The sequence below is a fragment of the Zingiber officinale genome, chromosome 8B (genome assembly GCF_018446385.1).
Source record: "Zingiber officinale cultivar Zhangliang chromosome 8B, Zo_v1.1, whole genome shotgun sequence".
NCBI lineage: Eukaryota > Viridiplantae > Streptophyta > Magnoliopsida > Zingiberales > Zingiberaceae > Zingiber > Zingiber officinale.
This window is the reverse complement of record NC_056001.1, coordinates 30,734,170-30,749,408: the sequence shown is the minus strand read 5'-3', so window position 1 is coordinate 30,749,408 and position 15,239 is coordinate 30,734,170. Positions and strand designations below refer to the sequence as shown.

The following is a 15,239-nucleotide window of genomic DNA, read 5'->3' as shown; positions in this document are numbered from 1 at the left end:
AAATCAAAAAGTAGGTATGACGGATAATCTAGAAATTTAATATCTTTTAATTACATATCCTATTTAAAAAAAAAAATTATAAATATATCATATTTATAAATCGAATCTTAAGTATTTAAATGATAATATCCTATTCTACCCACGGCACTTAGTCCCGAAAACTATTGTGATTCCTAATTGATCCTACAGTGAAAAATTTTGTTCAGATAATTAATTGTATTGTAAAAGTTAGATACGTTAAAAAAATAGTCAACTTAGTAATTAATATTCTCTTATTAACTATAGACACTTTTATTCATTTACTCATTTTATAATTCTCATGTGGAAATTAAAAAAAAAAATCCAATTTTATTAGAATCGTGGGCCTCTTTTCCGTTTATTATGAAAATAGTGCCATCCCGTATATTTTTATTTTTAAAAATATTCTTATTTTAACATTTATAATTACTAACCTGACATTTTAATCCTGATCACATAATACTGCGTTATAAAAAAATAATAATAATCTCAGTTAATCTCATTGATTATCTCTGAGGTGATCGGTTGATCCCACAAAAGTTTTCTACCGGCCACCAGGATAAATCAGGAAGCGCACACGGCAGCCCGCCTAGAAACCCAGCATCTTTTGATTATGCTCTCCATTTGGAGGAAAAATTCCTGCAAATACGCCGTAACTAGAGTTCGAACCACGGATACTTGGGAGATAATCTGAATGTCCTATCGTGATACCATGACCCAAGGACCATAATACTATATTATAGATGTAGGGGTTAATGTTCATAACTATATATATTTTTGATGAATAATTATTCATATTTTATTATAACAGCTACAAATAGTAATTTATTATGGATGAGATAATTGCTATCAATTATAATAGACATTTTGGATGAATAATGATCAATATTATATTATAATAATTATAAAATTATAATTATTATAAAATTATAACGCTTGTGGTATTATATTATAGCTACAATAATATTATTAGAAATAAAAATATTTTCAAGAATAAAAACGAGTCTGGTAGATAGGCCTGTTTTAATAATAAATGAAAAAGGACATCTTTGACTATTTTAATAAAAAACGGATGGCCTTTTTCTTCGGACTTGACAGGGAATGATTAAATGAAAGGAATTTAGATATTTTTATAATATTATAATATTATTTATTTTAGATTTAAATTCTTATAATTTTAGTTTTTTTATTTTACTAAAAAAAATTTATATCAATGGAAATATTTTTATGCCAGTTTTATAATTTTATTTTTTTGGTTAAAGGGAAAGAAATTTAAATATTTTCATAATAATATAATATTATTTATTTTAGATTTAATTTTTTTTATATATATATTTTTTTGTAGTTTTAATATAATCAATCAAGTCAAGTTAAAGTCAAGTTAGGTCTTGTTATGATTTGATTCTTGTGTCTAAGTGTGCAGTAACTTCGAAGCATAAGAAGTCAAGCGAAAGACGCAGATAGCGAGAAGGATGACACGGGAGAGAATCGACGGCCTCAGTGCGTCTGAGAGACGAAGTACTACGGAAGAATATGCTGGTGGATGAGAAGGAAGCGCTCGACATTTTTCAAGGGACGAGAAGCCGCAGCGGAAGCTTGCTCGAGGAGGTCCAAAAATGAGTTCGGATGAGCCCTATTCCAGATAGCCGAGACCACCCAAACGAGTTAAGCTGGAGCGGAATACCCAGACAAAAAGTCAACTCTAAGTTGACTAGTGTCCGGGCACCCATACCACTTTGGTCCAGGGCACCTCACACCTCGTCGAGTGGATCATTGCTAGGTCCGGGCGCTCGGAGCGAGTCGGGGTGCTCAGAAGTGGATAAAATTTTATCCCTTCTCCGTTGCGTAGCCGTTTGCGAGAAGATGAGATTTGCCATGCTGGGGGCGCCCGGAGAGGGTCCAAGTGGTCGGACTGTGCCGCATCAACAAACTGTCAGTTTTGATCAATGAGCTATAAATAGAATGTTGGAATTCAATCAAAGTTTTATATTGGAAAGATTTGGTAAAGATCCCGTGTTTAAAGGGATGTACGATATTTCCATTGATATGAGACCTTTTGGAGAGAGCCCAAAAGCAAAGTCATGAGGGCATATGCCCAAAGTAGATAATATCATGTCATTGTGGAGATATGTGAACATTCTTTAGGCATAACAAATGGTATCAAAGTCATAGTCCAGACCAAATGTCATATGGGGTGACCTTGAATAAAGTTGAGGGTGGGATTAGGGTAGGTCAAGTTGATCGGATGCTTGTGGGAAGACCCCGAATTATAGGTTAGGGTGACCGGATACTCGCGGGGAGGTCTGGAGCAGGTCAGGATGACCGGATGATCACGGGGAGGCCCGAAGTAGGTCAAGGTGATCGAATGTTTGTGGGGAGGCCTAGAGCAGGTCAAGGTGATCGGATGTAGATGCTTGCGAGGAGGGCCAAAGCATGTCAGGATGATCGGATGTTCGTGGGGAGACCTGTACCATAAATCTAATTGTGGTCCTTTGTTTGAGAGAAGGATTGTTGGGATTCAACTTTTTGTGTATGAGACTTCTCCGCCTCCAACTTTTTGTTCAAGAAGGAGATATTCATAGTAAGCTTATCTTCATTGGAGTAGCAATCCTTTGTTTGCAATAAGTAAATTGTTTGTCTCGTACTCCTCTTTAATTCTATTATTAATTTTTTAAGTGTGTAATTGTTTGAAAGCCAGATAATTTGAGAAAAATATTCGTTGTTTTATTGTGCAGGGTAATTCATTCCCCTCTTGCCGACCGCAAGGGATCTACAGATCTTTCTAATGTGTTTTCAATGTGTGACAACAATGTTGTGGCTAGGGGCAGATCCAGCGCCCCCAATTGTCGGTGGTGTAACCCTGTGGTATTATGAGATTCTATTGGTAGAGATGGAGAATACCGACCCTTGTTCCATGTAAAAATTGATCACACTCAGTTTAGATCATGATCATCCCTCCATACTTAAATTCATGGATCTGCCACTGGTTGTGACAAATCTTATCTCTTTCCTCTCTAATCTGTATACAATAAAACACAATTCTATCTTCTCTCTCCTTTGATTGCATACAACGACCACTGTAGTATTGATTTTTAAAAACCAGTATGTCAATGTGATGCTATTTTTTAAAATCCAGCACCACAACTTAAATACACTAGTCACCACTGGGGTATTGATTTTTAAAAACTAGCACCACCTTGGTGTTATCTCTTTGCATCATTATTGATTTTTAAAAATCAACACGAAGACACCAATATGTTTTATAAAAAAAGTACTAATTGGTGTTTTTTTTGAAAAACTAGCAATAAAATGGCGTTAGATTTTTAAAAACCAACACCAAGGTGATGTTTGTTTTTAAAAAATAGCACCAATTATGTGCGTTATTTTTTAAAAACAACACCACAGTGATACTGAATGGTGTTGATTTTGACCATATAATTATTACATGCAATTAAAGAAGAGAGAAGAGAAATTTTTATTTTATTGCATATAGATGAAAGAGGAAAAGAGATGAGGTTACCACAATGTTGTTTTGTTACATGTAAATGAGAGAGGATAGAGATGAAATTTATCATAATACTGTGTCGCTAACGTCAGGTGTCACCTATAGTCGTGTGTGTGTATATATATATATATATATATATATCCCACCTACAATTACATAAGTGATTACACAAGTGAGATTTATAAATTTTTTTTTATAAACCAACGGATCCCAAAAATTTTGGGACCAATTTATACTTTAAAAAAAATGGCTATAAAAAGTTGCTATAAAAGCTATTTTTTAAAATTTATATTTTTATTAAATAGTTGTTTGCTTTTATCGAATTATTTTTTTATATAAATAAATAAGTATAGAAAAATTTTAAACAAAATATAATTATAAATATTAAATTAAAATATTAATTACTATTATATATAGTAAATAAAATTATAAATAAAGATAAGTGAAAAATATAAATAAAAATAAGTAAATATATAGTAGACACATAAGCAAATTATTGGAAAGATTTATGATAATGAATAGAGATTTTTAAAAGGAATTAAGTTTTAAACGAGTCATAAAACTATGTGATAGATTTGTGAAATAAAAAAATTAAATAAAAAATCCTAATCATAGTAAAGGCCAGCTTTGAAATTTATAATTTAAGAACCGTATTAAAATTTATCTTAAAATTGATAATATATATATATATATATATATATATATATATTCATGTAATTATTATTATGATGAATGGGATCATATAAAAATTATTTAAAACTTTAATTGTTAAAGATATTTCAATAGATTATTAAAAGATTAATGTGATATATGGTATAGTGAGATCATTAAAAAAAACTTTTATAGAATTTTAACCATTGGATGTCCAAAGTCCAATTCACAACACGTACGTGGCTGCTGGATGGATTGCATGGGCCACGCAGACTTTTCTTGCAGTGGACCACGTCACAGACTCACAGACTCTGTGCCAAACAAACCTCAGGTCATGTTGTTTTCTTTGGCACAGCCACAATATTTGATCGTAATCGAATTCAATAAATATCTTTCCTAACAATTTTAATTATCCCTTCAATTATTTCTTTTAAAAAATATCAATTAATTAATGCACACAAAATGCGAAGTAAATGCTAACTTTACTTCAACGGTCCATCACGTGAGAGGACCACAATAACACTAAATAATTTTAATAATAAAATAATTACTTATCCTTTAATTAATTTTATGATTATTTTTTTCCTTGCCTTTATATGGGCCCGACTAGCTTCAGCCAATTAGATTTCTGCAAGCATCGTCCATGTGGGGCCCGAGCTCTGACCAGGCGGGAACAGTTGGACATCATTGATCATGTACCCAAAACGTTACCCATCCGAAGCACGTGGCTCTGCGGGTTCACATGGACTCAGCTCACGCTCGTGACAGAGTCAGTAAACAGCTACCGGATCGATCCACGTGTCGTCTTATCCAATACATTGGTGTGGACCTTCGAGTCCAGCTAATAGGTGGGCGTGCAACTGTGAACGCTGTCCTCGCAGCGGCAGTTTGTTGGATGTGAGCGAGAATTTCCCAATTTAAATTCAAAATTAGGAAAAGAATATTTTTTATAATTTATATTTTCCGTCCCTTGTTGGCTTCTTACTGTTCGTTCTCCGACCATCCATCCGTCAACCATCATCCCTCTCTCGCGCTTCTCCACAAATCGATCTCTTGTTCCCCGTCTGCGCGGAGGCCTTCGTCGATCGAGTAGTTGATCGCACAGGATAGGAAGGAGTGGAGAGGAGAGGGCGGAGAGGGGTTGCTTGGTTTTCTTAAAAGGGGGCCGATCCCGTGCCGCTTGGTCGGCTTCGGTTTATCCGTCTTAACCAGGTGCGCTCTCGTTAATCGACTAGAATCCAAACATAAAAGTCGGGTTTTTTTTTTAATAGGGAATTCTGTCTTGTGCTTGAGAAGAAAAGTCCTCGCAAATCCTTTGTTTGTGAAATTTCTTGGACGGATCTGCTTGTCTTGAAGACGTTTGTTTCCATCGATCATCGATTCGGTTTGTTGAATTTTGTTTCTTTATTTTTTTTCCTGATGTGGTAATTTGTTGGGGATTTCCTGGTTTTGTTATAATTTTTTTTTACGTTTCTTTTAAAATTCTGTATACAAGATGGACTTTTGACTCGGGAAGAAATTTCTAGCTTGTTATACTTATAGCAGTTTGTTGGAAAGGCTTCATCTTTTTTTCTTGATGGACAAAATCTGGAAGTTTGAGCTTGATTGCGTAGCGCGACCTCTCCTCTTTCGTGGCGAACAATTTTAACAGAATAATCTGCCCGTCACTTATGTTTTTTTTTATTATCAAGCTTGACATGCTTTTCCTTGATTGGACAAAATCTGGAATTTAGGGCTTGATTGCGTAGTACGGCATCTCTTTTTTTTTCTTGTGAATCATTTTAGCTGAGTAATCTGTTGGTGCCCTTGAGTTTTATTTTCAAGCTTGACAAATATTTAAAATTTGAAGCTTACAAATTTGAGAAGCAACTGGTATTGCTGAATCCAATTCATTCACACCTGTGATACCATATATTCAATATAACTTCACATTTTATCTGAAATTCTAAGCTGTCTTGGATTCACTGAAGATCACATTCATAACATAGATAGATTGCCATTTGAACCCTGGACAGTCCTTGCTTATAGAATTTTTGTTTTCTCCTGGTTTCACCTAGAAGAGAAGGTCTGCATTAATTCCTTATGTTCATCATAGATAATTAGTCTAATCTTGTCCATGATGCATACAACCCACCATCTTCTGATACAAGACAAGCAAGATAGGGCAACATGGTTCTAGGCGATGAATTTATCAACAGAATCTTTTAGAAAATCAGAAAGAGCAAAGGTTGTTGTGGCTAACTTGAACTTGTTCATTGTATGTGCAAAGAAGGTATAGTGAATCATAATTAAAGAATGGACTGGAAATTATATCTTTGGTTGCCATAGGCAAATTTTATTTGCTTGAGGTGTGAAAAATGGCGGGGTTACTTTTCTTCTACATATGCTGTTAATTATGTTCTGTTATTTACTTCAGCATACATGTGGGACACACTTTCATCCTCAATTGAGAAATTTGTTAACTCATGCAATGGTTCATTCACCAGACCTGATATGGAGCTTTTAATTTCATCAATAGACTTCTGTTTCTTCATGTCAACACCTCCTTAGTCTTAAACAAAAGAATTTTTTACATGATCTGTTTTGTGTGTATTTTGGTTACTAACATATTGATAGGAATTTTCAAAGCTGTCATTGTCCATATATTTTGATCCAAGGCTTTCCTTATTTTGGCTGGTAGCTTAATCCTGTGTATTTTGGTTTATTTACTAACATCTTGATGGAAATTCTCATAGCAATCATTTTCCATATATTTTTAAGCCAAAACATTCCTTATTTTAGTTTGTAGCTTAATCCTTGTCTCTATTGTCTGAGTGAATTGGAATATAACTATGATTGCACCTTTCATGTGATTTCTTTCATTGTGTCTATTTATGCCTAGTCGTTTCTAGGGGAGGTTTTTTTGTTCAAATTTCAGTTTGTTAGACGCCAAAAAAACATATTGTTCTTTCACACATTTCTCTCTATATTTTTTGGTTCACAAGTTTTTTTTGGTTCACAAATTCTCTTTATCATGAATCATTAGGGTAAAGTTAACAACTCTATCACATGCTTGTTAAATTTGTAACAAACCTATGATGCCATTTATTTTATATTTAAGTTGTTAGTTGCTGGTATGCCAACATGCCATGTGACACAAGAGAAGGAACTCCGGGTGCGACGTTCGAATTAGAGATTGCAGAGAAAGCGAAAGAAGAGGGGGAATTCGCCAACGAAGAGGAGCTACCTCTAGGTTTAAATGAAAATAAACTTTATTCAAATCAAAGTCAAACTCAACATTCATGAACCTCCATATCAACATCAACATGTTTTTACAAGAGCTCTAACTCTTGTTTAAATAACCTAAGAAATAAGAAAAAGTCGCAATAGAAAAAGAAAAAGTAAAAAGAACTAATCTTAAAAAAAGATAAAAATCTAAACTAACTTAAAGAAAATAAAATTAATCCTAAAAAAGAGATAAAATCTAAATTAAGTTTTAGAAAAGAAAACTAATTCTAAAAATTTGAAACAAATAAAAGAAAAGTTAAAAAACCAAATCTAGAGTTTTGGAGACCCAGTTCACATGAACCATGACACCGCAACACGATCATTCCCTTGGGCATAACTTGGCTATGTCGGCCACTGGAAAGCCGATTCCGCCTCGTCCGGACTCCAAATAGAGCACAACCACGTCAGGAGGTCACAGACAAGTCATCTGACTTGTCAGTAGTCTCGATCATCCTTCATCAAGACCCAAAAGGGAGGTTGGTAGCGTCGTTTTCTTCTCGTCATAGCTCGAAGGGGAAGATAGCCGTATCAAAGGACATAAACTGGTAGTGCTGCTGGATGCTCTACATCAGACCCCTCAGGTTGAAAAGAACTCATCCTCGAGTTCAATGTGTCTTCAAGATTAAAAGTCCTCGAATGCTGGTAAATCAAAAGTCATCTCGTAAGTGGTAGGATGGGAAGAAGATCCTGACATTAACTCGGTCAAATTTATGGGCGGCTCTGATGGAACATGCATTGCATCCTCAAATAATTTGCCATATGGAATCTCAAGAATGACCAAAATCTAACAATCATCACCATAAAGTACCTCGTCATATATTGGCTCACTAGTTGACTCGATCTGGTCTTCATTGTAAATTGGATCATCAATTATTTCGATCTTGTCATCCATATCTCTCTCAAGGAAATTTTTATCCAAATTAAAATAAAAAAATTTATGACCATTAAAAACTCAAGCACTATGTTCACAGTGTGAGACTTCCTCAGCCGGAACCTGCCTGTCACTACCTTGACCACGTACCTCACAATCTTCAAGATCTTGTATTGCTAGACGTTGTGATAACTCTGTGACTTGTCTCTATAAATCTTCAAGTATCTCGTCTTGGATGCTTTGATCTGACCGCGACCATGACCATGACCATGACGACTATCCATTGGATCTAAGGCTCTGATACCAACTGACATAGGAGAAGGAACTCTAGGTGTGACATTCGAATTAGAAATTACAGAGAAAGCATAGGAAGAGGGGGGATTCGCCAACGAAGAGGAGTTGTCTCTAGGTTTAAATGAAAATAAACTTTATTCAAATCAAAATCAAACTCAACATTCATGAACCTCCACATTAACATGTTTTTACAAGAGCTCTAACTCTTGTTTAAATAACTTGAGAAATAAGCAAAAGTCGCAATAGAAAAAGAAAAAGTAAAAAATAACTAATCTTGAAAAAAAGATAAAAATCTAAACTAAACTTTAAGAAAAGAAAATTAATCCTAAAAATAGATAAAATCTAAATTATGTTTTAGAAAAAAAAACTAATTCTAAAAATTCAAAACAAATAAAAGAAAAGTCAAGAGACCAAATCTAGAGTTTTGGAGACTCGGTTAACGTGAATCATGACGCCACAACATGGTCATTCCCTTGGCATGGCTTGGCCGTGTCGGCCACTGAAAAGTCGATTCCGCCTCGTCCGAACTCCAAATAGAGCACAACTACATCAGGAGGCCGTGGACAAGTCATCTTCCTTGTCGGTAGTCTCGATCGTCCTTCTTCAAGGCCCAAAAGGGAGGTTGGTAGCTTCATTTTCTTCTTGTCACAACTCGAAGGGGAAGATAGCCATATTAGAGGACATAAATTGGCGGTGCTGCTGGACGCTCCTACATCACCATGTCATCAACATATCTACTTCACAATTCACATTACTTTGCAAGTAGTCATATCATTTCATTTCATTTTTTATACCTACACCAAATAAACTCCTTATAAACCTTACAAAACCTTTGTAAGGGATTTATTTGGTTAGTTTTTAAAAAAATAAAATGATATAATTGATTAGAGAGGTGATGTGGATTGTGAGGTGGATAATCTGATGATGCGACTTGATGACTCATCTGCAACTAATGACAATTTGACGGAAAATGAGGAAGATGGATGTTATGAATTTTACAAATACTCGATAGTTTTTTAAAATTTTGAAAGTTCTTGATAGATTGTTAAAACAGATAAAGTATGTGGTAGATTTATCAATTTACCCAAATCATTATTCTCTTTTAATTGGTAACACTGTATCAATCCATGATAGACATGTTGACCATGTTTCTATGTAGTTATCTGGGTAGTGCATTGTTCGATCAGGAGCCAGCTGATATGCAATATGTATATGTGTACTTGATCTCTTCTCAAAACTCCTTGTTAATTATTTCCATAACAGTTTATTTGGTTTAAGAAATAACTTATTATAAAGTCAAGGGAAAAGCTAGTCTGATGGTTAAATAAGTCATCATCATCATTAAGTATCAAGTAATAATAGAAGTATAAAGAGTTGAACAGCCCAACAACACTTCAATTTGCTTGATCATGATAAATAACAAAGGTTAAACAATGAAGTTGACTCCTAGGAAACAATGGACCAGATTTGATTCTTAGAGTGAGAATGGAAGAAATATAACTGATAGAGGCATATAATGTAGTTATGCAACCACTCACTGGAGCTACATATCCTCATTGGAGTTACATATCATGTTATTCCAATGTGTTATAGCATCAAAATTTGTTGGACTGCTTGTGTATCATGACATAAGCTTATTTTCCATCTCATTAATGTTTACAACTACCATGGTTGAATTTAGCTATTTAAAGAGTTTTTGTTTTTTTATGCACAAAAAAATTTGTATCTTCTCCACTGATGTCATTTTTCTTAAACAGGAGGTTCAATTTGCTTTAATGCCAGATCAAAAGAACTTTGCTCAACCCTATGACAATTCATTTGAATTTAAACCTGGTTCCAGTTCAAGCAGCGCGATGAATCAGCGAGTTTTGTGGAATAACATGCTTTTCAATCCAACAGAGGTTCAGAGTATGACAGGTCGGACAGCATCACCTGAAGATATAAATATTCCATGCCTAAACATGGCTAATCAAGATGATGCTCAATTGAGTATTTGGGGCTCAAGAGGCTCTAGTTCTTCTAGTCAACACCATCAACAAGGTATCCGTGAAGATAATAAAAGGGAGCATGGCTGGACACCATCTATAACAATTACTTCTCGAAGCGGGCCTACGATAGAAGAAAATCATTCTTATGGCTCTCCTATTCTTTCATTGGATACTGCCAATAGAAGTCTTAATGTTGCTCAGGTTGATGGTATCCCATCTTTTCCACAAAATAATCCTCGGTTCAACAATTTGCAGCAGAACAGAGAGATTGCTGCTGCTCAAGTTGGTTCAGGCAACGATCTCTCAGAGTCAGTACTATCCCATCCTCCTTATATGTTGGGTTTGTTTGATGGTGAAAGTGTTTCTGTGCCAATTGATTTATCCATTTCTGGTGAAAGTTCTGAGAATGTTGGTCTTTTGAGGGAAGATGATGACAGACCAGAAAATTTATTGGATGAACGACGCATTTCCTGCAAGAGAAAGAACAGTGAAGGTTTCCTTGGACAGTCTTCAGTAAGTGCAAATGCAAGCTCTTCTCAGCAAGGGGACAGTAGTTTTCTGTATTCTCATATATATAATCCTGTGACTACAAGCATTTCTAGCTCTGCAGAGTATCCTTGTATTGCACCTCCTCCTGAAGAGTATCCTGCTACTTTGGCAAGAGGAGTCGCCTCTGATTGCTATGCCTCACCAAGTACAGCAGGGCATGCAGAGACCTCACGGAGGAATCACCGTGTGAGAATTAACCCTGCTTTGGCACATCCCAATTCATGGTTAGTAAATACTACTAGGCAATCAGATTCCTGGCTATATAATCAACCACCTTCTTTTAGTATCTCACCAAATCAGTCTCTTGAGCCGACACAAGTACTACCTCCTACAAGTTCTCAAAACCAACCTCTTATACCAGTTGTTCCTGGTCTACCCCAAATTGTATATCATTTTCCATGGAGTGGACCTTCAAATTCAAGAATTGGTACATCATCAGGCTCATTTAGTGCGGAGGACAGAAGTTTTGCTGCAAGAGAGGCGAACCAGTCTAGTAATATGTTGGCTCGCAGCAATTTGGAACTTGTTCCTGCAACAAGTGTAAGGAACATGTCACAACATCGCACAAACAGGAACTTAGATGGTAGAATTGTAAACATGGCTATGAATTCACAGGCTGGTACAAGCTCAGGGTTGCATCCAACATTAGGATCTTCTTGGGTACCTCGTCAAAATCCTACACAATTTTCTCAACCCTTAGCAGAAGCTACTTATCGACCTTTGTTTCAACCTGGAAGCTCTGAATCTGGAGGCCAGGGCATTAACTTCCCTCCACAACATTCTGGTCATTCTTTGAGCTCACAGGAGGTAGCTCAGATTAGAGCAAGTTTGCGTGGCCCACCACCAACATCACATGCAAGGTCACCAAATTTGTTGAGAAGGCGCAATCATGGCCTTTTTAGTGCTCCCATATCTCTGAGAAATTTAACGGATGCAGGGGAGGAGAGAAGTAGGATGTTGTCAGAGGTATTTGTTAATCGCGTATTTTTTTATAATTCAAGAGAACTTTGATGCTGACTATTCTTTCTTGATTATATTTTTATTACATTATGATTTCACTTTTGCTTTGTTTCTTTTGATCACCTAGGAAATAGTTTTCACTTTCAAATATAATTATTTCTTAACAATTTGTAATTCTATTTATCATGTCTACTGTTGAACAATATAGAATTAACAGTGATTCAACTCAAAAGAAAATAGAGATACAATTGACTCTTCATCTATTTCTGTCATGCCTATGTTGTGATACTTGAATGCTGATTACTACATTGATCTCTAATGGCCATGTCAAACCTTGATCTGTTTGACGTGTGCTGTAGTTTTTCATGTTCACCTAGTTTGTTCTGGCACATGTTTCTGCAAACAAAACCAGATTTACTTCAAGATATGATGAGAAACAGTTGGTTCTGCTCACTTAATATAACCAACTCCCCACTTTGTTTATTAGGGTGTTCATAAGACGATTCAATCTTCCCAAACATGGAACATATGGAGGGAAAAATGAGTCTCCTTGTTGTTAGGTTGTAGACATACTTAAATTATCTACTAGATAAATCACCAGTGGAGTCTATTGGCCTTTTAAGGCTATCTAAATTCTAATTGTTTAGTTACCCTGTTTGGGGTCAAATTGTGTGTGCAAGAGCACTAAAAATGTAATTCAAGCTTGCTCGATCTCCAAAGTATGCCCACCATTGTATGAGGCTGGAAGACTTTTAATTGAGCCAACCCAGGCTAAGTCCAGTTTGCTCAATCTTATTCACTTGTAGTTCTTTGTGATCAATTTTGAGTTCATATTGACCTTGAGAATGTGGAAGGGTAAGGCAGCATGATGTTGAGTGGCAGTAGAAATCAAAAGTTGTGGTTGTGAAGAGGAAAATGTTAGAATGCTATGGATGAAATAGAAGACGAGAAGACAATAATAGAACAAGAGAAGGATAGGTATAGTTCCTGCAATGTTGAAATTAGGAGGGAACTAAGATACAACATTTTTAATTGCTGACCATAGCATGAATTGAAGGTGAGAACCACTCCTTTAAGTTTGATTGATTGGTCACTTGTTGCAAAAGCTTAAACTATGCAGGAAAGCTCAATCTACACTTTTATACTAGCATTTATAATTGATGATGCTCGCAGTGTTTATTAGTGTCAATGCTCTAATGGCACTATTATCTTTATGGATGAAACATCTCTGTCGAAGTTATATAATTTTTTCACAATGTACTTACATATATTTCTGCTATCAGATCCGTCATGCATTGGAATCCTTGCGCCGAGGGGATGGTCTTCGACTTGAGGTGAGTGTTTTATCAATTTTATCATACAGTATCGAGTAGCAACTAGTAAGACTGCATTTTTGTTTTTCAAAGAATAGATATGATTCAAATGGATAAGGTTATGAAGCCCAATTGTTCTATCACTCACCAAGTTTGTTACCATAAAGTTGGCAGGCGAACTAATAATGGTAATGTTGTTGTATATGTAATACATTTAACTAGCTTTTAACACGGCATTAACCTCTTTAGATTGGCATGTCGACAGCCACTGTATTTGAAAAGCCAATTGGTTTGAAGAGAATCAATCTGTTGTCCCATAGAATTTTTATCGCATGCTCTCTGTGACATGATCATACTCAAATAATTAGCAAAGATTGATTTTCCTACATTCTTTGCATCTGTTAGATAAAGTGTGCTAAATTTCAACATTTGAAGATAGGTTTATGCAGTTTTAATATGTTCAGTCACCGATGTGGTTTGCGTAGAGGTCTGTTAGTCATGTTAATCTTTCTGTTATTTGAATTTGTCGATATTAACTTTATATCTCAAGGATTTTGCAAACATACCGTACTTTTCCATTTTGTGTGGTTTGATAGGCTTGATCTTAACTTTCCAGGATGTCGTTATCCTCGATCAGACTCTAATTTTGGCGGGCAGTGATTTGCATGATAGGCACAGAGACATGCGTCTTGATGTTGATAATATGTCGTATGAGGTATGAACTAATAGTCTGATTTCATCTGGCTCCAACGACTTTTTTTTTTCCTGTTGAGATATTTCGTTGAATCCAAGTTCATACTTGGTTATAGGAACTCTTGGCATTGGAAGAGAGGATAGGCGATGTCTGCACCGGATTGAATGAGGAAAAAGTTATCAAGTGTCTGAAGCAGCAAAAGCATTCATCAACCATGGAACATGATGAACCATGTTGTATCTGCCAGGTATTTGTCTAGTTATTCAACCTTATCGAAAAGTACCCAGTAACTGATGGAATCTTACTCTTCGATCGTCTCAGGAAGAATATGTTGAAGGCGATGAACTCGGGATCTTGGATTGCGGGCACAACTTCCACACAGCCTGCATCAAGCAGTGGCTAATGCACAAGAATCTCTGCCCCATTTGCAAAAATACTGCTCTTCACACATGATATAAAACTCGATCAAGGATCCTCCTCAAATAACTTGATTCGTCGCATTGGATTATTGTAACCTAAAATCGAGTGCTAAACTGCTTTATTTGCAAAGATTCCAACTGTCAAATTTTGCCAATGGCTCGAATTGGAGCCAATTGACTGAAACTACCCTACCTTTTTCAATAATCAAGCAAACTCTAAACTGTTCGAAATATGGAGAAATAGGTCTTTCGATGGTCGGGCTTTCGAGGTTTTATGTTTCATTGCCGAGCGGGTAGTAGGGTGGCTGTCGTCTTGCAATCCTGAAGACTGTTGCTATTGAAGAGTTTGTGTTATTAAACTTTATAGCATTATGATTCGATAGAATGCAACCTTGTCGATGAATTCTATAACCGGACCGTTTATCGGTTTGAAGTTTATATACCGGGTAATGTGGGGCCCTAAAGTCCAAGTCAAAGTTAGGAAAGCTTGGGATGTGACAGTCAAAGTAAAGGAAAGGTCAACACTTGGAGTAGGCATGGTCACATGTCCTGATTGAGTGGTCTAGCCGATCAGACTAGAGGTCCGATCAGACCCCGAGTCCCTCAGGATCGATGAAACCTAGATCCATATAAGTGCCTTTCAGAGCCGAGTCCGTTGGGTCACTCGGGGTGGGCTAGCACGATTATATGTTTCAGTCGAATGGTCTAGT

At 35.9% G+C, this 15,239-nt stretch overlaps 1 protein-coding gene across 2 annotated transcripts; it reads left to right on the top strand.

The window, feature by feature from the left end:
• Positions 1 to 5,060: 5,060 nt before the first annotated feature.
• On the top strand, positions 5,061 to 14,762 carry LOC122014686 (probable E3 ubiquitin-protein ligase HIP1). Of its 2 annotated transcripts, XM_042571047.1 has the most exons (6): positions 5,061 to 5,386; positions 10,364 to 12,109; positions 13,387 to 13,437; positions 14,033 to 14,131; positions 14,226 to 14,357; positions 14,432 to 14,762. In XM_042571047.1, exons 2-6 carry the CDS (start codon positions 10,382 to 10,384, stop codon positions 14,561 to 14,563), a joined length of 2,142 nt encoding a protein of 713 aa, XP_042426981.1. In that variant the 5' UTR covers positions 5,061 to 5,386; positions 10,364 to 10,381; the 3' UTR covers positions 14,564 to 14,762. The 2 variants fall into 2 exon arrangements, with proteins under 2 accessions (XP_042426981.1, XP_042426982.1); XM_042571048.1 differs by lacking the exons at positions 14,033 to 14,131; positions 14,226 to 14,357; positions 14,432 to 14,762 and adding an exon at positions 13,515 to 13,935.
• Positions 14,763 to 15,239: the final 477 nt, after the last annotated feature.